This window comes from Oryx dammah, unplaced genomic scaffold (genome assembly GCF_014754425.2).
Source record: "Oryx dammah isolate SB20612 unplaced genomic scaffold, SCBI_Odam_1.1 HiC_scaffold_28, whole genome shotgun sequence".
Taxonomy (NCBI): Eukaryota; Metazoa; Chordata; class Mammalia; order Artiodactyla; family Bovidae; genus Oryx; species Oryx dammah.
In genome coordinates this window covers 111,193,499-111,214,513 of record NW_024070212.1, presented here as the reverse complement: position 1 = coordinate 111,214,513, position 21,015 = coordinate 111,193,499, and the positions used below count along the sequence as shown (strand labels likewise).

The following is a 21,015-nucleotide window of genomic DNA, read 5'->3' as shown; positions in this document are numbered from 1 at the left end:
GAATCCTCACACTAATGGAGCCAAAACAAACAACCATTGATCTGTTGGAAGGCCTTTTCCCATGGAAACAGTCATGGATATGTATGTACAAAGACTCAGCTACTGGAATATTTAGTGATGTCTTTCTAACAAAGGAAAATAAAAGTGAATACACCTGGAAGTTGTGGTTATATAAATCCTGGTATATTCATGCAATAGAATATTCCTTGGCCACTTAAAACAAATTAAATGTTATATAAAGACCTGGAAAGAGCATTCATAATAGGGTAAAGTGAAGGAAGAATGTGTTTTCTAAATTCTTCCTTCACTTATACCAAATACAGTAGCATTCCTTCAATATACCAAATATGGTATATTCGCAGTATTTTATAACTCCACATATTTGCCAAAATAATGTGTGGTTATTTTGGCAAACATGAGGGAACATGAGTAACGGTGACTTTAATTTCCTTGCACGTGTGTGTGTACACCTTTTTCAAATTTTCTGTCAGAATCATGTATTACTTTTGTAGTTAAAACATGTAGTTTAATAATAAATAAATGCAACACCCATAGACAGAACACCTAACAAATATAATTAACATAAATTTATTAATGTATTTTTAGTTATCACATCAGAAAAAAATATACTTTCCAGTCACTATAATTTAGGCATCTGTCAAATTCAGATCTGTTTGGTACAAGCAATGATTTTCTACTCAGGCATATCACCCACCAATTTTATACATCATTCTTTCCCCACTAAAGTCAGAAATCATACACTGTCTCAGAAGAACTCTATGTCATTCATTCATATCACATCAAGGACAAGGAAGAGACATCTTCTTTAGATGCACAGAGGCATCTGTGAAACATGAGCATAATTGAGAACCAGCCGTAACTGGTGAAGGAATGTATCTACCGATGCTGGACACATTCCTGGGGGAGGGGGAGGAAGACACGGTCCCCAGACAGGTCCCATTTCCGGCTAGGAACAGTATTGTAGGTTGAAGGAAGGACCTACCAGTTCTCTTAAGTCATTTGAAAGACGACAAGTGAAGTCCGGATTAAAGTACTGGAGGGAGCAGCAAAGAGACTCAAATATCTCTACCTGTGTGTGTGACTAGGGATTGGGTCATTTTTATTTTTCAAAACACACCCTGGGGCATCATTTTCTGGCAAAGTAGTTCTTGAGTAAGCATAACATGAATTTAACCTTTCTCTAAAGTTTCCAACCCAGTTCTCAGTGTGTCTTGGATTTATGAGATTTCTTCACTCGCTCTTTCTTCCCAAAGCATTTCCGGAAGGTGAAGGCACAGGCCTTAAAGGTGATGAAGATGACTGTCAGCATGACCGCCAGGAGGAAGCCAATTACATCCAGAGAGTGGTACTGGTACCAGGTGAGGTCATGGGCTGCAGGGCGCAGGTGGGATGCCCCCTTGTGCCTCATCACAAACTCCACCCAGAATACAGCCAGGTCCAGAGGCTCTATGGGGCGGTCCTTGTGAAGTCTGGAGAGACGCATGATGTTTTCCTTATAGCTGAACACAAAGACAGTTATGTGAATGCCTGGAACACCATCAGTAGTGAACCATCCTCCCTCTATCCTTGCTTCCAGTTAGGAATGCTACCAGACTTTCCAAACGTGGTAGAGTTTCTATTGTAATCAGAAATACACACACACACACACACACACTCACACACTAAATATTCTTTATCTCTTAAAACTGGAAGCCAAAATTTTAATTTTAAGTTATTTGAAACTTGCTTCCTATTCTTCTTCTTCTCTTTTTAGTGATATCCTTATAGGAAATTAGTCATACTTTTTGGTAACAAGATAAAGAAATAAAGGAACAGGTCATCTCAGAAATTATTAATGATTTCCCATTCAATGAGATTGCAAATAATCACTTCTAGCCAACGTAAAAGACATTTTAAAGTGCCATATCCAAGACAGTGATATACTTTCAACTACTGAGGCATCAGACCATCTAAGTGCTAAATTTTGTATGAGGGAGTGTCTATGCAGCCTGTTAAGGAAAAAATGGGTTCCTGTTTATTTTGGACTGTGTGAACAGCTGAGTCAATATCAAAATCCAAAACGGGTTTGATACTTCATCCCTTAGTATGGATGCACTAGAAGAAGAAAGAGAAAGAGAAGGAAGAGAAGGGGAAGGAGGAGGTGGCAAGGGGAAGAAAAGAGAGAAGAAAGGGAAAAGCAAGACACTTACTCAGGAGTGATTATGGTCATGCTGCTGCTGCTGCTGCTGCTAAGTCACTTCAATCGTGTCCGACTCTGTGCAACCCCACAGATGGCAGCCCACCAGGCTCCCCTGTCCCTGGTCATATCTGACCTTAAACATGTCCATCATTTCCTTTGGGTACATTATTATAATGTACTACTAATATTTGGCCATAAATTCTGTTAAACACCTTCTTTTTATATAAATTGTCTCATACAAAATAGATTTTCTTTGTACTTTCACTCATTAATTTATTAAGCACCTGGCCCTGGTTTTATAACGCAATGTTGGAAATTTTTCCACTTCTCTTTATCTTCTCTTTATCTCTTTATCTTTCCACTTCTCTAAGCTGGGTGCAGTCCCAGTTTAGAGTTTGGGGAACAAGGAGATTCACATGTGATGGGTCAGAAAGAAAGAAAGTTAACTTGAAAAGACTGATTAGTGTTTTTTTTTTTTTTTTTAGATAGTAATATACCAGAGAACTTCTACCAAGTCACTTTTAGATTACAAGTAGTTGTCCATACCACTGAACAAAAGGTTGAAGTTATGTTACTAATACAAACCTCAAGAATGAGTTACCAGCATATGGAAAGAAATCAGGCTTTAACTGTAGTGATGTGTTAGCAGCATGACCTAATGCTGACAAGCTGGGCTGCCAGAAGCCAATTGAAATGATGGATAAGAACCACATCAACTGCTCTGCGAAGGTTGTTACTAACACCGTGGGCACTTTACCCTGGGGCTATGCAGACAATTCTTTTTTAATCAGAAGCATCACGTGCATGTGGGCACCATCATAGTTCCCCTGTATAGTGTCTCTTCCTATGCGAACATTCCAGTCTTTTTACATCTGTCTTCCTGACTGATGTCTCCTTCAAAATGAAGAAACTATGGGTAAAGGTTCCTGATACTCTCGTAGATACATACACATACACACACATGCACGCATGTTCACATACAGAGCTGACTGTTGGATGAAGTCCACTCCTGTCCATAACTTCTTCCTAGAAGGTTCTGATCAGCCTATTACTTGTAGCAATTGACAGCAATACAATAAAGTTCATGCAGAGATAATCTGATCTAATGGCTTTTGCCTATTGATTTGCTTTCAGAGCCACATTTGAACAAACTTGACTTTGCTTTTATCACAAGCCTTTGTCACAGCCCATCACACACACACACACACACACACACACACACACAGATTTTTAAATCCCCATGGACAAAATTTCTCACAGGTTTCAGTGCTGGGAAAAACCATACCTTAAGTAACTGATTTGTTTTTATCTTGGACACTATGCTTCTTCTAATGGAATATTTCTTTCTTTGCAGGAACTTAGAGATCAGACATTTATTATATTGACATTTTTTAAATAAATGGAAAATTTAAGTACACCAGGGGAAATAATATTTAAAATCATTTTTATGATAAATTCTATAGAAATTAAAGCACCTTTGTATAAAATGAGTAGTAATAACCCCAAGTCATCTTACTTATAAACTAGATTTTGGTGTACTTGTTTTCACATCTGAATGGTTATTATGAGGCGATGGCCAAAATACAAGTGGCAAGTATTCCTGGGTAGTTTTTCTCTTACCTTTTTTCATTGATGACAGCTTTCAGGGCATTTTCTAAATCTTCCGAACTCATTTCCAGGACATTCAAGGTTATCCCAGCTCCCCGGGTCTCCATGCGCTTTGCATTGTCCATCTGGTCACCAAACAAGGGCATCATCACCATGGGAACGCCATTGCATATCCCTTCATAAACGCCATGGGAGCCGGAATGTGTGATAAAGGCCCGAGTCTTTGGGTGACCTGAGGAGAAAAGCAGGGGGTGATGCCACCAGTCAAGCCACCGAGTTTCAACATCTGACATCGTCTGGGTTCTCCAAGCATGCTCAGGGCCCAGTGCCGTCCACACATGGCCCTTGCAGAAATGTGCAGAAGCGCATGTGGGTTGAGATATCCTACTGGGCAAAAGGCAATGTGGGATACATTGACAATAATCCTTTCCGGCTAAATAATCTTTTAGAATAGCCCTGCCTGGGCCACTTTCTTAATTTAACCTTGGTTAGACCCTACATGCTAAATCCTCCCCACGTACCAAGCAGATCATTTTGGGGCAGCCACTTGACAAGTTTTGTATTCTTCGCAAGATTCGGTGGTGGAGTCCCAGTGTACCGCCATAGGACCTTGCAGAAGAAGAAAAAAAACCCGAGTTTAAGAACGTACACATACAATTAAAAAAAAAAAGACATCAGCTATAGTAGCTAGAAATTGGAGTCTCTGAATGAATATAACCTTGGAAAAGTAGGTAAGAAGGCTTTTGGGGACAGGTAACATTCTGTGTCTTGTTCCGAGGCTTGATTCCATGGGTGTGTTCACTTTGTAAATCTGAAAATTCAGCAAGTTGTATATCTATGATTTTTGTACTTTTCTGAAATTCAAGGGAAATTACTTAATAAAATGAGTGGGCATGGAACTACAAAAGCAGAAATATAAGAAATGAATCCAGTGTCCTAACCAGCTGCTTTCTGGAGAAATATTCTTATGCAATATGAAGAAACACTATCCTGCTCATTTTATTTTAAAAAATAAATTCTCTTTAATATACTTTTGAGTCAGTTAAGAGAGAAAGAGTCCTCCCCATGCAGTGGATCATGGTTTAACAGCGTAGTTGAGAATGAAATAGCAAAAAAAAAAAACAACCTTTGGATTATTAGTAATAATTGGGAAGTGGCGGGGAAATCCAAGTTTAAAGCCCAACTCATAAATTAATTTAGTTATTGAAACTCTTGTGAAGAGTTATAGAACTCTTGTGAAGATAGATATTTTTAAAAATCATATAGAATCTTCTTACTGTCTGAGGTATTTTGCCCAAAGCATCAGCAATTTCCATAGCTTTCTGCTCCGGAATCTCTGAGACCATTGAGCCCAAAGAGAAAATCACAATTCCATGTTCTCCAGAAGCATTTACGTAGGCTTCAAATTCCTAGAAGCAGAAAAGAAATTTCCAGTTAATTTTTTCTCATGTTCTTTGATGACTATATGCATTCAGCTCTGAATAAGGTAGCTTCCTCTTAAGAAAGTGATTACAGGAGTGTGTATTTGTGTGTGTGTGTGTGTGTGTGTGTGTGTGTGTGTGTGTGTGTGAGACACAAAGTATTAACGTGTGTTGTAACATCCCTCCCTCCCCAAGTCCTTTCCATCCCAAAGGAAGAGGGCTTCCTGCTTACAGAGTTATCACCTGGGTTCTCCTCTGAAATGTAGACTCCAAGTCATACGTCAAGTTTCTGAGAGAAAAGTGACCAGAGGTAAAGCCAGATCCTTTGCTCCAGGGCTTCATGCAGCTGGGAGAGTTTGGAAGAAAGCAGGCTTTGGGGAGGAGGGCTGAACGAGTGAGCTGAAGGCAACAGTAAGAAGGGAGGAAAGCGGAAGGAGCCTCCTGGAGAGAAGAGCGAGATTTCAGCAGATTCCTTGAAAGGAAACATGGGGGGAGAGAAACACTGTCCAAATAGTATTCCAGCAAACTCTCTGCAGACTCGAAAGCTCCGGCACTTCCTCTCTAAGAAAATCTATGTAAAGACCCATATTACTTTTCAAGACTTCTAGAATATTCTTTTTATGCTGAAAGAATGAAGTCAAAGCACAAAGCTACAGAGGGCATTAAGAATTAGACTCATGATTAAGGAAAAACTTCAAATAGCAAAAAAATCCTTCCACAACTCTTGCTTCCCTCCAGCCTGTGGCAGAGTTTCCCTATGGCAGTCAATACACTTGAACGAGTAAATCTCATATCCATGTCAACTCCGTACTAAAATGTCACCAGTCAAGTACATTTTCCCAACTTTTCCTGGATAAGAGTTTCTAAGGTGTTTAAGTCACCTTGCCTGCTTTAGCAGAAAGAATATACAGAAACTTATTTGAATCTTTCTCTGCTGATTCCGTATGTACTATAAAACGTAAACTGTTCCACCCTAGGTATGAAAAACACAAATAGGGGACAGAAACCCTTCCCAAGTGTGTCCCAGAGACTGAGCCCCTTCTGTGGGGTTCAGAGAAGGTGAAGAGCATGTGAGTAGACCTTGACCACCAAAGCCTCTTGGAAGGAAGGAGAAACAGGCACAGTTTTCACCCACACAGCATACGCCCCTCACCTAGTGCCCGCTTCCTGCTCTTAATTCACTACATCCCTCACGGCCATCCAAGGAAGCCTGCACGTACAAGGCTGCTCCATTGTCTCAGGAAGCATCCAGCAAAGATCACCTGCAGACACACAGCCTTGGCTACTTTAGGACAAAGTTCAAGACAAGGCAACGGGACTTTCGGAAGAAACTTCAGGGCCAGGTGACCCAAGGAATAAGGAATGGAGAACAGAGAGAGAGTGGCATGCAGACCCCTGTGTGGATTACACCAGCTTGTTTTCCTCTGCATGTGAGACAGGATCATTCAGAAACTAGGACCTGAGTGTATTCAAAGTCCTTCCCTTTACTAACAGCATCCTATTGCCATTATGACGACTTTTTAAGTCAAGGAGTAATCGGCGGGGGGCATGCCATGCAGCTTGTGGGTTCCCCGACCAAGGACTGAACCCAAGTGAGTTTTGGTGTATTTGAGCTATCAGCTAGGATTGATTTGCCAGTTAACAATGAATCTTACAACTACTAGAACCCAAGTAACCTGTGGTTCCTTGAATGAAGCAGGAAGATGGATATTAGAAAATGTCTGTGTGTGTAGGGTGAGAATCAGAGATGGCAGGGATCCCAGCTAGTAAGTACAGGTTAGAGTTTATGACCTGGCAAAGGCCTATCCCTTAAGGAATAAGGGATAGACTTAGAGATCAATGTCAAATGAAAGCTCTGAATATGACAGGGATAGAATGAAGGGACACAATAGATGATTACATAATTAATCCCACTAGGGAATTATAAGTAGAAAAACAGGAGATCCTTGTAAGTTCACGATTACTTGAGAGAGCAGGTTTCCTTAACTACAAAACCAAGCAGGCTTGCTTAACAACAAAACCAGGCAGCAAAAGCATGTTGCGTGCCCCAAAACAGCAAAACAATGGCAGCATGAGACCCACATCCTACCCAGTGAGTTCAGTAAGTTAATGATTCCTAGGACTTGCTGTCTGCACACATAATCGTGTACCTAGCTTGACCATATAGGGACAGGAAAACGCTCCTGGAGGAGGAGCAGATGATGGAAGCACGAAGTCTACTCAAGGAAGACAAAGGTCTTCTTCCCCTCCCTGCTTTTCCTTTGATCATAAAACTGTCGCACACTAATTTCTCAGGTGTGGCATTTCTCACCCACCCTCTTGGAAGTCTCAAGTGTATGTGCTCAGTCACTTCAGTCGTGTCCAACTCTGTGCGACCCTATGGATTGTGGCCTGCCAGGCTCCTCTGTCCATGGGATTCTCCAGGCAACAATATTGGAGTGGGTTGCCATGCCCTCCTCCAAGGGATCTTCCTGACCCAGGGATCGAACCTGCAGTGTCTCCTCCATCTTCTGCGTTGCAGGTATATTTTTCTTTACCACTGAGCCACCCAGGAAGCCCCATGTAAGCCTCACAAGCATCCTATCCTAATAAATCACTTCATATCTATCACTCTGCCTCTCACTGAATTCTTCTCTACACTGATACATAAAGAATTATGGTACCAGAACCCTTTGGAATCCTCCTGAAATGACGCCAAACTGTTTCAGCAAGATGCAACAGGAATAGTGCAATCAGAAGAACAGCAGCATTAGTTACAATGTTGAAACTAGAACCTGGAGATGACTGGTGGGTGTATCTCAGGAAGAAAGGAAGGAAAACCCTAGATTCAGCCTTGGGCAATAATCTTAGCATTGCGTGATCTGTTCCCAAACTTCAGAGCCAACTCCAGAGTGCTCCAAGCTTCACTAAACACACACACTACCCGTGCATGCACACACATGCAGTGGGAATCTACTTGAAGGAAACAGAGCAAGGCACAAGCAGGGCAATTTTCCCTGAACTCTTGGTTATTGATGATCTAATTCACTCTCTGAGCGTCTCCAGATGGTTTTTTATGTCTCCAAAGAATGCCACGGAGAAGGCGATGGCACTCCTCTCCAGTACTCTTGCCTGGCAAATCCCATGGACGGAGGAGCCTGGTGGGCTGCAGTCCATGGGGTCATGAAGAGTCGGACATGACTGAGCGACTTCACTTTCACTTTTCACTTTCATGCATTGGAGAAGGAAATGGCAACCCACTCCAGTGTTCTTGCTTGGAGAATCCCAGGGACAGGGGAGCCTGGTGGGCTGCAGTCCATGGGGTCGCAAAGTCAGACACAACTTAGAGACTAAACAACAACAGCAACAACAGCAACAACAGCAAAACCTTACCCTGACTCTACACTCTCTGGAGTCAGGCCAAAGTGTGAAGCAACATGCTGACCACAATAAACCTTAATCCCCTATCTTTTATCCCATTCCAGAAAAAATGAGGCCCCTTCAAAGGGAAAAGACATGCCTACACACCCAGGAGGCTTTTCCCCCCCTAAAATAAACCATTTATTGAAAAAAGAACCTTTTTCTTCAATTTCATTAATCAGCTTTTTGCATAACAAACATGCAGCTTGCCAACAACAAAAGGTAAGACCGCACAGGTGACGAACGTCCTATCTCCTCCTGCCCCTGTCCACGCTCTGTGGCCCGGGGCCCTGAGAGCTGGTGTCCAGAGGTAAAGAAGCCGGGTGCCAAGTGCCACTGCTACGGGACACGGGCCCCTGCCTCCGTCACCGCTGTGTCTCGGGTGACTGAGAACTGGGGCATTTAGCAGAGTACTGTTGACCTTTCCAGGTTCAGAAGCAGTTGCCTGTTATCAGGCAGCCCGGGCCTTGTTAATCTCCTGTTTGTCAAGTGTACTCACTTCGAAACCCAGGAGGCTTTTACTAGAAGTCCTGACTTTGGCTGTGAGTTTAGTATTTTGAGTTCTAGGCTTTTATTAGATTTTTCCTTCCCAAATGCCTTTCATTTTGCAAGGAGACTCATGAAACACTATGTTGGAAATGTGTTGCTTTATCATTGTACATTCAGAGCCACTTAGGAACACTGCAAGCTTCCTTGTCACCACTCTTTCTTCTCTTCATCATCTTCAAGTCTGTTCTCACCGATCCTGCTTGACGGTCCTCCTTACAACCAGCGTGGCTGGGTGGACACCATCTCTGGATCTCTGTGTACTCTCAGAAATGTTCTCAGCCTGAGAGGGGACTGACATCTTGGAATTCTTGAGTGTCATGCCTTTGCTCTCAGCATTGTTCTACCATCTTTATTCTTTGATGGCATCCCAAAGGTATGTCCAACACCAAGCTGTGTTTTCTCTAGGGACTCTCATTAACAAAGATTTCATCTTTACACTTGAAAAGGTCAGGACTTTTACCAAGAGCATTGGGAATAGTATGATCCCCAGTAGAGGAAAGGAAGTGCAGAGCAGCACTAATTAACCAAGGGGAAAAAAGATAACAGCAGTGTGACAGACCAGCATAAATCAAGAAAAAGGGAGATGACAAGGCAAAGTAAAAATAAACTGCAAGAGTTATAATCATATCTGTTGATTGTTAAGTGCAAACAGGAGAAATTCAACTGTTAAAGGAATCTGCCTGACTCGGTTAAGAATATTGGCTCTGTAGATTTTTTGGTTTTATTTTGTTGTGTTTATCTTTTGCAACACAGTATGTGGGGTCTTAGTTCCCTGACCAAGAATCAAACCCACGCCCCCTTCATTGGTAGCACAGAATCTTAACCCCTGGACTGCCAGGGAATCTTTGCTTCATGTTGCTTAAAGAGAAGGAAGAAGGTTGAAGACCTGGAGCACTAAGGAGGCACTAGAGAAAAATGTAAACAAAAACAGTGCAGGAATGGTGATATTAGTATCTAAAAATGGAATTTCAAATTAAAAGAATTTCAGTAAGACAATGGGAACTACTATCAGGTACAATTTACAGAAATATTCTCACATCTAAGCTCACTTGCACCAAACAAGGCAGCAACCAACACACATTCAATACAATTTACCACTTAAGGGGAAAATATGTCAATAAACGATATAAAGATGTGATATCAAGAAAGACAGTTGATAAAGTTCTGCAGTCTCTCCCATGAAACATCCTAAATAAAGAAGAAAATCACTTACATAAATAAAAGCTGTTTGCCAAAACGCAACAGCAAACATGCAAAAATATCTTGCTTGGACCTGTTGGCTAACTTTCTTTCCTTTGATCTGAGATATGCTCGTTGGTTTGATGACATTTCACCCCTTTAAAGAACCATTAGTGGATTTGAGAAGCCACCGTCACAAGAAGCCTGTGCACCGCAACGAAGCGTAAGTCCCTCTCGCTGCAACTAGAGAAAAGCCTGGGCAGCAGCAAAGACCCAAAGTCAAAAATTATTATATTTTAAATAATATAAAATGTGAATGTCAGAAGCTCACTGGAAATAAGATTCATCACTCTATAAGGGGGATAGTAGCCCCTAGTAGGAGCCAGACTCAGCATCTGGAAAGTACTTGGGCTACCAGCAGATCCCCAACCAATACTTGAATAAATGAAGGAACGCCCACTGAAATGTCTACTTGAAGAATCCTTCCCAAATCCCCCGTTAGAAGGAACCTCTCCTGCTATTCTTTATCCCCTCTGTCGAGATTTGGAAGAGAATGTAAATGCTACTTTTTTTTTTTTTTTCTGCAAACTTCCAGTTGCGGAGGCTGAAAACATTAATATATAAGCATTTAAGAGAGTGAGATTCATGAGCTTTGAATCCAACATCAGAACCTGGCTGTCTAGTGATTTGCTTTATTATAAGAAATGGAACTGCTGTATTCAGCTTCTTATTATCTAGAAACTGGACTTTTAACCAGGAAAATAAAGGCAATTTTCCCTGCCACGCAAGATCTATAGATGCCAAAGAATTATTTCAGCAATCTTGACTTTTGTGAGCCTGACCTGACCATGGGCAAAGTGCATGCTGCACAATTTTGTTCTCTGCGAGGAACCCTGGACCCAGGGCCCTGTGTTTATGGCATTTAACCCATGTCACATCTAATTGATTACTATCCACTGGAGCACACAGAATAAAATGGCCAAAGTACACTTTCCTAAAGTCTCCGATTAAAAAAAAAAAAAAAAACCTAGAAGAAGATGCCAAAGAGTTATAAATTACAACTCACTCCTAAGAGACTGGTGAAATAGAAACGAACAAGAGAAGGCATTTGAGGCTCTCTCAGCAGATCCATGACAAGTTCATTCACTCAAAGTTCTTGCTAGAATACAGGTATATAAAGTTCCCACTCAAATACACACCTGAGAGAGTGGCTTTTTGCTAGCGCAGTTGATCCCACCAACAAACACTATGTTGGGCATGATGGGCCTCGGGAAATTAAACACAAAGTCACTTCTGAGAAGCCAGACAGACCCAGAGCTCATGAGATCCTGAACAGTCGTGTCTTTCTGAAGGATTTCGGAGGCAAGTAGCCTGTACGGGGAATAAACCACATCGCACAGCAAACTCTCTGACAAGGTGATGAACATGTTCTTCACCCGCTGCAGGAAGGTCATGTGATCTGAGTTAAAGGACAGACACCTGGGCACGTAGGATGGTGGACTGGGGCTCTGGGTACCCTGAAAGTCCAGGCCACATGGCAGTCCATTCAAGAAGAACACGGCAGGCACAGACAGGTACTGGGCCACGATGGGGCCGCAGGGAAGGAAAGGGTCTGTCAAAACGGCATCGAAGCTACTTGCCGTCAGGGAGGCCATCAGCTCCTTGTTGTGCAGTAAGTGGGAGCAGGCGGATAAGAGCAGAGCCGAGTCCTTTTTGATTTTCTGGTATGTTTTGATCACACGCTTCAGAAAAGGATCATCCTCAAAAACAGTACGCCCGAGGCTGATAAAAGTCTCTTCCAAGTCCTCCCTTTGGAATGGCACAGGGTACCTCTTCAAGGTGTAAAATGCTTCCTCTTTAATGTACACGGAGGCATCAGGTGCCAGGACCACTATGTCATGTCCTCTCTGCTGCAGGGGCTGGAGGGGTCCGACCAAACTCAGCCAGTGGCTGCCATCTACCGGGACCACCAGCAGCTTCCCGGCCTGGGACACAGAGGGGCCAAGCGTGCACAGCAGCAGGAGCAGGAAGACTGAGTGTTCCCCCTGGGACCCTGCTGTCATGCTTGCTCTGCCGTTGCTACCAAGATGGTCACCTGCCAGAGTGCCCTCTCTCACTTACACAATGCAGGAACCAAACTATGCACCAAGTTAATGTTTGCCTGTGTCACGTGACCACAGCTGTCAGTCAGCTACAGACTGCTGGGCGTTTACTTTTAGAGATAAAGAGGGCAAGGCTTTCTAGGTCTTGCCACAGGCAACAGTTTAACTGGATGGAAGCACCTAAGCACCACTCGAATCACATTCTTTTTTATCTTTTCAACTGAACTATACTCGATTTACAATACTGTGTTAGTTTCAGGTGTAGAACAAAGTGATTCAGGCATATGCATGCTCATGCTTCTGCACTCTGAAGCTCCTTCCCCTCCCTCCCCTGCCCAGGAGTTCACCAAGATCAAGATTCTAGGTGAAAAGGAAAAAGGTGGCAAGGGTTTGGCTCATAGGTGTGTGCTTATCTGTCATTCTGAAATTCATAGTCCAATTTAAACAATAAGGGCAGTCATTCTTCTAAAGCCTCAATGTCATGAGCGTTCATCTGTAGATTACACAGAGCAAAGGGGCTGTAAAAACACATAGTCACCATGTTAATGATTTTATGACTTTACTGCATCAAGCAGAGCCTCAGAACTTTTGGAGGCCTCTGTGAACTTGAATGGTTTAAGAGTGTGACTCTGTCCAAGACCAGAAATTGTTCTTTACCAAAATGAATAGCAGGCAGTCCACACCCACTCTCAAAAATTATGACCAAGAACCATGACTAAGCAATCCAATAAAACTTCTGCCCTGCAACCTGTGGAGACCTGACACTCAAAATCCACTGTGAATTCCCCCACTCATCAAAGATTTATGGCAAGTGTTGGCCCTCCCAGCATGATGTGAAGAGCCAGGGCCCGAAATCCAGGTTAGACACGGTCTGTGCCTGTCAAGAGGGCTCTGGCAGACAAACAACAAGGCAATTACAGGGCAGGCTGAGATGTGCTGGGGTCGGGGAGCATGGGTGGTCACGGAAACTGAGCAGGGCAGTGATGTAGTCTTGCTCTAGCATCTACTGAGGAGTGAGGTGTCTGCAAGAGCATTCCTAGACCCACTGGAAGGTGACTTCTTTTAAAGCTGAAGCCATGCTGAAGTGAAGTGAAGAAACTCACCCTCCCAACTACTCCTAGCTCTTTTGATGGAATCAAACTGGAGCTGCTTGTTACTAAACTGAAAAGGGCTACATAAACAAGTCCATTCTGAAGGAGATCAGCCCTGGGATTTCTTTGGAAGGAATGATGCTAAAACTGAAGCTCCATTACTTTGGCCACCTCACGCAAAGAGTTGACTCATTGGAAAAGACTCTGATGCTGGGAGGGATTGGGGGCAGGAGGAGAAGGGGACAACGGAGGATGAGATGGCTGGATGGCATCACGGACTCGATGGACGTGAGTCTGAGTGAACTCCGGGAGATGGTGATGGACAGGGAGGCCTGGCGTGCTGCGATTCATGGGGTCACAAAGAGTCGGACATGACTGAGCGACTGAGCTGAACTGAACTGAAACAAGTCCACTCCCTCTGGATAATCTGTGGGGCCCTCCAGGGGAAATAAAGTCATTTTCCTTGACTCTCCATAGCATTTTGCTTTATTCTGCCTTGTTGCTATCACCATTTACTCGCTCAGTCGTGTCCAATTCTTTTGCGAGCCCATGGACTGTAGCCTGCCACGTTCCTCTGTCCATGAGATTTCCCAGGCAAGAAAACCAGAGTGGCCTGACATTTCTTTCTCTAGGGGAGCTTCCCAACCCAAGGATCAAACCCATGTCTCCTGCGTTGACAGGTGGACTTTTTTTTTTTAACCATCGAGCCTCCAGGGAAGCCTGTATTCTGCCTTGTATCCTTCAGCAATTTGCCTATCTGAGTTCCCTACTAGACTCCCTCTCTGCCTCTATCTCTACCTATCCACGGCTTTGCAGACAGTGAAAGTGAAAGTGAAAGTGAAAGTCGCTCAGTCATGTCCAACTCTTTGCAACCCCATGGACTGTAGCCTGCCAGGCTCCTCCGTCCACAGGATTTTCCAGGCAAGAACAGTGGAGTGGGTTGCCATTTCCTTCTCCGGGAGATCTTCCCAACCCAGGGATTGAACCCGGGTCTCCCACATTGTAGGCAGACGCTTTACCCTCTGAGCCACCAGGGAACTCATGTTTCTGTATGGGTGTGATGCCCCTTCTCCCTTTGCTCTAGGCCCTATATTCAACCCAGCAAGTGCCAAATCTGGATCATTCTACCACTAGTTCTCAGACCCAGCTGCCATGGTCTTGTTTCTAGGCCTCAGCCTCCAAGGCTCTTAGTCCCTACCTCTCCCTTTTGATTCCCTGCATCGGCCGTCCATCGCACAGCCCCATGCCACTACCACCCCTGAAACCTTGGGCAGCACACTCCTAGGGCTCAGAATAAATGCAGACTCCTCAGCCTTGCCTTCAGAACTCCCTGGAATGGACTCCATTTCATTCCACTTCTCTAGCCCTTCTGCTTAACTGCTCTCTCTGCCCCTTTCCCTCCTGCCATTCTGAATCACTTAACCTACCCCAAACACACCTTGTACTTTTCCATATTGCTTTGTTCACACTGGACTCTATTACCAATCTCTACTTTCTACTATTGTTTATTGCGTGCTTCCCAAGTGCCAAGTTGGCTTGAGTTTCTCAAGGTGATATGGAATCAGCAGTTTGTTCTGGTGAAAAGGTGAACACTTTTGGATCTATTACCTTTTATGATGAAATATTGAGTTCATTGGTTAATCATTTCTTCTTAGAACTAAGTGAACTTTATTGGTGTTGCTTCACCATTTATCAAGGCAAAGAATGTAGTGTCATAGAAAGAAAAAGGAGGGAATGGAAAAGAGTCAGACGCCAAAAAGAAAATCATGGTGATACAGCAGTTTTAGCAGAAATAATCACGGAATCCTAAGTTTACATGCAGCACTTAAACATGGCCAGCAGTTTTCATCATTTTGATAAACTGGGTCAGGAGTTAACAGACTATGGGCCAGAGCACCCTGGGGATCCCCAAAAACTCTTCAGAGAATTTTTCAAAGTTAAAATTATTTCTAAGATAATGATATTTGACTTTTGAATACACTGGAGTCTCCCAGTGGCTACATGACACGTGATATAGCAATACATTGAATGCAGAAGCAGATATAAAAATCAAGCTCTTCTGTTAATCCAGAGAGATGTTAAAAAAATAGAAAATAATGGCACTGTTTATCAATTTGTTTTGAAAAAGTTATTTTCCATAAATATATGATTTATATTAGCATGTAGTGGGTTTATCATTATTAAATTGACTGTTTTAATTTTTGCTGGAGCAAGTACCAATAGATAACCCACATAAACAAAAGCAAAAGGGTCCTGAGGAAAAAACATTGGAGAAATGCTGTCCTAGACAAATGGTAAGAGTGTTTGTTTCTCAGACACGGATCAGACTAAACTTTACTCCTATTACTCTACTCTACCCCCAACTTAGATATATCAATAACCTCAGAAATGCAGATGATGCCACATTTATCGCAGGAAGCGAAGAGGACCAAAGAGCCTCTTGATGAAAGTGAGTGAAAGAGGAAAGTGAAAAAGGTAACTTAAAACTCAACAGTCAAAAAACAAAGATCAAGGAAGAGGTCCCATCACCTCAAGGCAAATAGATGGGGAAACAATGGAAAGAGTGAGAGACTTTATTTTCTTGGGCTCCAAAATCACTGCAGATGGTGACTGCAACCATGAAATGAAAAGATGCTTGCTCCTTGGAAGAAAAATTATGACCAACAGAGACAGCATATTAAAAAGCAGAGACATTACTTTGCCAACAAAGGTCCATCTAGTCAAAGCTATGATTTTTCCAGTAGTCATGTATGGATGTGAAAGCTGGACTATCAAGAAAACTGAGCGCTGAAGAACTGATGCTTTCGGACTGTGGTGTTGGAGAAGACTCTTGAGAGTCCTTTGGAATGCAAGGAGATCCAACCAGTCCATCCCAAAGGAAATCAGTCCTGAATATTCATTGGAAAGACCGATGCTGAACAGAAGCTTCCATACTTTGGCCACCTGATGCAAACTTACTGGAAAAGACCCTGATGCTGGGATAGACAGCAGGCAGAAGAAGGAGAGGACAGAGGATGAAATGGTTGGATGGCATCACCCACTCAATGGACATGAGTTTGAGCAAACTCTGGGAGATGGTGAAGGACAGGAAAGCCTGGCTGCAGTCCATGGAGTCGCAATGGGTTGGACACGACTAAGCGACGGATTGAACAACGGGACCACAGCCCCCACCTCAAGCCAAGGGGAAGCCTGATGTCAAGCCTATTTTAAGAAAATAACTTTCTTGATCTAAGACCTTGATTTCCTGACAGCGATGGAACCAGTGCTCCCTGCATTGAGAGCACAGGGTCATAACTACAGGACCATCAGAGAGGTACCTGTGAGAACTACCTGCTAAGGTAGTCAGAGGCACATCTCCCCGTTTGGCGATAACCGCTCAGTGGAGGTCGGGTGGGCGGAGCAAGTGAGTGGGCGGGGCCTCTGCAGCTGCGTGAAACCGGTCACAGAGCACCGTGTGTGAGCAATGCATTCTGGGCTCGCCCAGTGAGATGCGGCCTCATCACAAGGGTGCCCACTCCGGGCAGCCTGGCCTGGTGGGCACTCGGGTCCGCGACCCGGGGGCTGCCGGCCAGCACCTGTCCTTGGCCCGCGGGGCCGTTCCCGGCCTTCCAATATGGTAGACTACTACGAGGTGCTGGGCGTGCCCCGCGAGGCCTCGTCAGAAGCCATCAAGAAGGCGTACCGCAAACTGGCGCTCAAGTGGCACCCGGACAAAAACCCCGAGAACAAGGAGGAGGCGGAGAGGCGATTCAAACGAGTGGCCCAGGCCTACGAGGTGTTGTCCGACACCAAGAAAAGAAACGTGTACGACCGGTACGGCGAGGCGGGAGTGGAGGGCGGCGGCCGCGCCGGCGGCGGCAGGCCATTCGAGGACCCCTTCGAGTGCGTCTTCACCTTCCGGGACCCGGCCGACGTCTTCAGAGAGTTCTTCGGCGGCCGGGACCCGTTTTCGTTCGACTTCTTTGGAGACCCGCTGGAGAACTTTTTGGGGGGTCGGAGGAGATCCCGAGGAAGCCGAAGCCGGGGGTCCATGTCGCTCTCCTCCGCCTTCAGTGAATTTCCAGCATTTGGAGGTGGTTTTTCTCCTTTTGATACAGGGTTTACCTCATTTGGTTCCATTGGGAATGGGGGCCTCTCTTCCGTCTCCATGTCCTGTGGTAGTGGGGGGACGGGCAACTTTAAATCTATGTCGACTTCCACCGAAATCATGAACGGCAAAATGATCACCACCAAGAGAATCGTGGAGAATGGCCAAGAAAGGATAGAAGTGGAAGAAGACGGGGAGCTGAAGTCCCTGATAATAAATGGCAAAGAGCAGTTGTGAAGCACTGACACCAAGTGATCCTGGTCCACGCTGAACTTAGAGCACAACTTGAGAATAGCGCGGCGTTCTTCTTCTTCTTCTTCTTTTTTTTTTTTTTTTTTTTTTGTTTTTTGAAGATTGTAAGCGAGCTCTACTTGCAAAACAACTGTACTCAAGAATTTATGAACAGTTCATGCCAACGCCAATTTGTTGCTACTGCTGGGCCACAGAATAGGACCTCTGTTTTTCTTTAAAACTGTTGTAAATATCTGTATGCACTTTGCTATTTATTAAACATAACCCCAGGGCAGACGCTGCTTATTTCGTGTTACTGAGACAGAATGTTTACCAGGGCATCTTCAACCTGGCCTTTCTACTTTATTTGCAACGTGAACCTGGTGGTTTGCTCTGAAGTTAATGTTGCCAAGATAAATCAGTTTACTTCCATTTTTTTTAGCACAAAGAAGTAAGAGATATGAATATATTAATAATACTTTTGGTTTAGAGATGCCGTTTAGTTCCACATATTGCGGGTGACACAGTAAGAGTTAACTGTTTAAATAAAACGTTAAGCCTAGGCTTTTTAAAAACAGGTAAACCTGGTAAAGGTAATGCAGTTAGTTTCTCATGCCTGCACCAACAATTTACCACAAATTCAGTGACTTGGAACAATGTATATTTATTCTCTTAAAGTTCTGGAGGTCAGAAATCTGAAGTTGGTTTTATAGGAATGAAGTCACTACAGGGAACACGGATGGGCGGGCTGTAGTCCAAATAGTTGCAGAGTCTAATACAGCTGAGCGACTACACACACACATACATACACATTCTCTCTCTCTCCCCGCCCCCAACTCATTCTCCCTCCAAAGGCTAGGGCAAGACACTTAAGTGAATTCCTCACAGTACACAATTGATTATGAGCAGCCTCAGGACAGTATTCAGATAGCTTGACTTAAGCAATAATGAAAAAACAAACAAACAAACAAAAATAGTGGTGGTGATGACCAAAAACGATGAAAATCGCATTGCTAGCTTTTGATTGGTTCTGCAACTATGACGGCTGGAAATGTAAAAAGCATTTCCGTAAGACTACACACAGTTTTCCCATTGCCACATGCACAATGTATCTCATCTCAGGTTGACAAAAGCCAGAAATTTTGGAAAGCTTCGAATAGTGGAAAGTTTGGAATATTGATTGAGTGGTGCAACATACACAGATCTGAGAGGTAGCTTTCTGTTGGCACATTTTATGCCCTCAAAATCTTTTGGGGCATAGTTGCTTTAGGATATTCCATTACAAAGTGTGCAACCCTCACCCGTTGGTCATCTCCAAAGAAAGGTTAGCATAAGGCATGAGAGTGAAAAGATATCTGAACTGGACAGGCTAAAAAATGCAGCTTGTTTTCTCATCTGAAATTATAATCACTCTATTTGTGAGTCTACCACCTAGGGTATGGGTCTTGATTATACTGTATCTTCATCTCTCCTACACATCTCATTGTGGTTCCTTCTTTTTATCTTTAATTATAAACTTGTCTTTTCTGCTAGTTTTCAGGCCTTTCACATCAGCATTCTATAAATGGTAATACTGGTGTTCCCTGGTATCTCAGCTGGTAAAAAATCTGCCTGCAGTGCAGTAGACTCCAGTTCCATTCCTGGGTCAGTAGCTCAGCTGGTAAAAAAAATCCACCTGCAATACAGGAGACCCCAGTTCAATTCCTGGGCCAGGAAGATCCCCTGGAGAAGGGATTAGTTACCCACTCCAGTATTCTTGGGCTTCCCTGGTGGCTCAGATGGTAAAGAATCCACTTGCAATGTGGGAGACCTGGGTTTGATCCCTGGGTTGGGAAGATCCCCTGGAGAGGGGCATGGCAATGCACTCCAGTATTCTTGCCTGGAGAATCCACATGGACAGAGGAGACTGGCAGGCTACAGTCCGTGGAATCACAAACAATTGGACACAACTGAGTAACTACAGCATGGGAGGGTGTGAATTCGAGTTCTTCCTTCAACATATTGGCCACTGCCCTCAATATAAAATTAATGAGATATTTCACATTAAGTCTTCAAATCATGCTATGTACTTTACACTTACAGTGTATTTTACACTTACACTTATGTCAATTTGGACTACACATCTTAAGTGCCCAGTAGTCATATGTAGTTAGTGGCTAACTTCATCAGATAACATATGAACAATGTTTGTAAATGTTCCATTAATCCATCTAAAAATGCATATTTTCAATATTCTAATTAAAAAGCTCAACACACCTAATTCTGAAAGTGATGTCTTAAAATATTTCCCCATTTAACTGAATTTTGCTCAATTTAGATTTGAAATATTTAATAGTTTTTACTTTAAACATATAGCTGCTGAATTGGCACACATAGGTTTGACTGTTTCCTCATAAAATTTGCCTTTTAAAAATGTTTAATCATGATAAAATACCCCAACATAAGATTTACCATCTTAACCACTTTTAAGTGTACAGTTTGGTAGTGTTAATTACAGTTATACTGTTGTGCAACCAGTCTCCAGAACTGTTCATCTTGAAAAGCTGAAACTGTATAGCCCTTAACATCTCCACAGTTTCCCCCACTTCATAGTCCCTAGCAACCTCCATTTTACTTTCTGTCTCTATGAATTTCACTATTCTAGGCTCCTCATGCTAGTGGAGTCATACAGTATGTGTCTTTTTGATACTGACTTATTTCACTCAGCATCATGTCCTCTAGGTTCATTCACGTTGTCATATATGCTGTCAGAATTTCCTTCATTTTTAAGGCTGAATAATATTCCATTGTATAGATAGACCACATTTTCCTTATCTGTTCATCTGCCACTGGACATGGGTTTCTCTCACCTTCTGGCTGTTGTATATAATGCTATGAACATGGGTATACAAATATTTCTTTGAGATGCTGCTTTCAATTGTTTTGGGTATATACCCAGAATTGGAGTTGCTGGATCATCTGGTAATTCTATTTTTAATTTTTTGAGGAGCTGACATACTGTTTTCCACAATGACTGTACCATTTTACACTCCCACCAACAGCACTATGAGGGTTCCAGTGAAGGAACCCTGTGGTGAGGAATCTGAGCCCCATATCAGGTATCCCAGACAGCAAGAAGAACTTCCAGAATATCTGGCTTTGAAGGTCA

At 43.3% G+C, this 21,015-nt stretch overlaps 2 protein-coding genes across 3 annotated transcripts in view; one reads left to right on the top strand and one right to left on the bottom strand.

The window, feature by feature from the left end:
- Positions 1-572: 572 nt before the first annotated feature.
- LOC120856472 (UDP-glucuronosyltransferase 1A1-like) overlaps positions 573-21,015 on the bottom strand; it is a 28,555-nt gene continuing 8,112 nt past the window's right edge. Inside the window, exons 1-5 of one of the 2 annotated variants that reach the window (XM_040231811.1) lie at positions 11,556-12,680; positions 5,086-5,217; positions 4,330-4,417; positions 3,821-4,040; positions 573-1,520 (exon numbers count right to left, since the gene is read on the bottom strand). In XM_040231811.1, coding sequence (XP_040087745.1) covers positions 1,223-1,520; positions 3,821-4,040; positions 4,330-4,417; positions 5,086-5,217; positions 11,556-12,419 — 1,602 coding nt within the window. In that variant the 5' untranslated portion in view covers positions 12,420-12,680 and the 3' untranslated portion in view covers positions 573-1,222. Of the gene's footprint in view, positions 1,521-3,820; positions 4,041-4,329; positions 4,418-5,085; positions 5,218-11,555; positions 12,681-21,015 lie in introns of those variants that run through there. The other variant, XM_040231812.1, reaches the window with a different exon arrangement.
- Positions 17,160-19,249, top strand: DNAJB3 (DnaJ heat shock protein family (Hsp40) member B3). Its single transcript, XM_040231815.1, has one exon. The coding sequence runs from the start codon at positions 17,163-17,165 to the stop codon at positions 17,871-17,873; it is 711 nt and encodes a 236-aa protein (XP_040087749.1). The 5' UTR covers positions 17,160-17,162; the 3' UTR covers positions 17,874-19,249.

Coding starts and splice junctions, on each gene's coding strand:
- DNAJB3 (XM_040231815.1), top strand. CDS start 17,163: ATGGTAGACTACTACGAGGTGCTGGGCGTGCCCCGCGAGGCCTCGTCA.